The following is a 2559-nucleotide window of genomic DNA, read 5'->3' on the forward strand; positions in this document are numbered from 1 at the left end:
TCACTCAACCATATCACGCAAATAGTTTCCCAAAAGCATCGTAGGTCTAAATGCCTTCACGTTCAGTCGGAAATGTGATCATTCTCACTTCTGAAGTTGTGACTACGAGCTCATCGCATTAAAGTTTCGAAATGGGAGGGCGTTCATGTGCAATGTTTACCTAGGAAACTCGTATTTACGATAATTCCGAGAGCACGTGAAGGCAGCATTAGAAACATTAGTGTGTGTGGTTTTGGTGGGATTATGATTAGGATATAGTGTTCCCAAAATAAGCCCCTTAAAAGGAAATAGTGGCAAAACTGAACCAGCAGAAGTAATATAGGACAAGTTAACATTAACAATAGCTATACAAAATTATATTGTTTTTCTGTGAATAAAATGATTCAATGTAAAATATTTAGATATTATTATTAATAATAATTATACATCTATTAAAATAAACGGTAAACTACATTTATTAATAATAATTAAACAAAGTATGATTACGTTTAACAGTCCTTGAAAGTAGAGCTCGTTTTTTATATTACATACTGTTATGCTGCTATACAGTATATGCACTAGTGCAGGTGCCCAATCCTGCTCCTGGAGGGCCACTGGTCTGCAGAGTTTAGCTCCATCCCCAATTAAATACACCTGAACCAGCCAATCAAGACCTTATTAGGCATACTAATAACTTCTAGGCATGTGTGTTGAGGTAAGTTAGAGCTAAATTCTGCAGGACAGTGGCCCTCCAGGACCGACTTTTGAACACCCCTGCACGAGTAAAAAATAAAACATTTTATGCTAATACTGATTCTCTGGATTTCCTTCTTTTTGCAGATCCTTGTCATTGTCATCCCCACCCCTCCATCTCTCTCCTCTTTTGTGGTGTTGTTCACTTTATAACTCAAAGGCTCTTTTAAGAGCCATTTCCCCTTGCAAAAACTTTGAATACAACTCCCAATGAGAAAGAAATGCATACAGGTTGAAGTTGTTCTTTAACTCATAGAAGTTTGTGAGTTTTGCTTAAATTTAAGTGACTTGTTTGTATCTTTTACTTATGTACAGCTGTCCAGTCGCAGTGTGACCCTAAATGTTGTCCAAATCCTGTGGTAACAAGTCTGAACGTAGTTAAAGCAAGCAAAACATTTTGGGGAACCATGCCAAATGAGGGGCAACAGCAGTTGGTAAGTTTAGGGATTTTTTCTTTACAAAATACTGTTCATCAGCCTGAGCATTTATGTATCTTTATCTGAATGTTAGCTAAACAATGCTTTGGATGTCGAAAAGTGAAAAGACGAGCCATTGGCAACTGCATATAACACAACTCTAAAACGATCAGACCTGTGCTGTCTGGGACTGGAAAAAGACATTGAGGGAACGGCACACAGTTCAAAAACATTATATTTGAATATAGCAATTAATGGTGGATGTTGTTTATATTGATTTTCTGTTTTATTTTAACGCAGGTTCTCAACTGTTTTCCTTTGAGTTTGAGATAACTTTGTATGTACATAATTTAAAAGAATTGCATTACACATACCTGTCCTGCACTACTTTTCATTGCAGGTCTGATGAAGAAAGACGGGCAACAAAAAGACAAATGAGGCATACTGAAAAGAATGTATGAGACATTTAATAAGACTTTTTTTCCCTTCTCTTACCATGTATAGACTGACTTGTATTCTTTGCTATCCTTTTAGGCACAAAAGGCAAGCATGACTGCAGAGTTGCAACTTTTGGATGTAAGATGTCTTTTTTTCTTTTGTGCTGGAATACTGTAATATTCCATTCAAGCAGATAGCTTAATCCTTTTATAAATACTTTCCAGTTACCCATGGAGGTCTTGGAGATGATACTCCTTGAAGTAGTGCTACAGGATGGAGATGCTGCCTACATGAATATGTCTCTTACTTGCAGTTGTAAACAAGGCCCTGTTCAGACAGAAGGCACACTATGCATGGCTTGACCAGTAAGTGTGTTAAGGTTTAAATGTGTGCAATGATGTATGCATAAGGCCTCATGAGTATAAGGTTGGCTTTAAGTAATCTTGCTTTTTCTAAAGCACTGTTATGGCTAACAATCTTAGATGTGCATATGAAAGAGTTCTGTTTTGTGTGTGTTTTTGGCTACAGGTGTTGGTGAACTGGGGAAAATGGAGTGAAACATCAAAGGCTGAATTGCGGGTGCCTTTTGAAATAAAAGTGTGTAAAATATGTCAAACCGTGTTCAAATCCTGCTCAGGTTTTTACAGTAATGGGAAGCGTGGTTGCCTGAGAGGATTCTACGACAGCATAGAGGACCCAGACTGCTGTTTCATGTGCCAGTAAAGTGTATAAAGAAGGAAGGTTTAATGATTAAAGGAGATTAAGCATTAAAGGAAGAAAGTGTGTAACCAGAGATTTATATGTACAAAAAGATGTTATATACAGATGTACAAATTTCACCTTTCTTTATCATAATTAAACCGTTTCATACCTAAATAAATAACAAGGAAATAATTGTCTTGGCATGTTATTCATATACAAGCAATGCTGGTATTTTTCCCATAAGCTTTTCATTATCAAGTAAATCCATAAT

The 2559-nt window shown here is 36.6% G+C and overlaps 1 protein-coding gene and 1 long non-coding RNA gene across 2 annotated transcripts in view; one reads left to right on the forward strand and one right to left on the reverse strand.

The window, feature by feature from the left end:
* Positions 1 to 754: 754 nt before the first annotated feature.
* LOC107551706 (uncharacterized) lies at positions 755 to 2366 on the forward strand. The gene is made up of 6 exons (XR_001604797.1): positions 755 to 963; positions 1048 to 1166; positions 1549 to 1603; positions 1683 to 1724; positions 1811 to 1951; positions 2115 to 2366. It is a non-coding gene; the product is annotated as an uncharacterized lncRNA (long non-coding RNA).
* A 56-nt stretch (positions 2367 to 2422) lies between these two features.
* Positions 2423 to 2559, reverse strand: part of LOC107551668 (C-X-C chemokine receptor type 3-like) — a 2031-nt gene continuing 1894 nt past the window's right edge. Inside the window, exon 4 of the mRNA XM_016233363.1 lies at positions 2423 to 2457. Within this exon, the coding sequence (XP_016088849.1) occupies positions 2423 to 2457 (35 nt within the window). The remainder of the gene's footprint in view (positions 2458 to 2559) is intronic.

This window comes from Sinocyclocheilus grahami, unplaced genomic scaffold, assembly GCF_001515645.1.
Source record: "Sinocyclocheilus grahami isolate Dianchi unplaced genomic scaffold, SAMN03320097.WGS_v1.1 scaffold429.1, whole genome shotgun sequence".
NCBI lineage: Eukaryota > Metazoa > Chordata > Actinopteri > Cypriniformes > Cyprinidae > Sinocyclocheilus > Sinocyclocheilus grahami.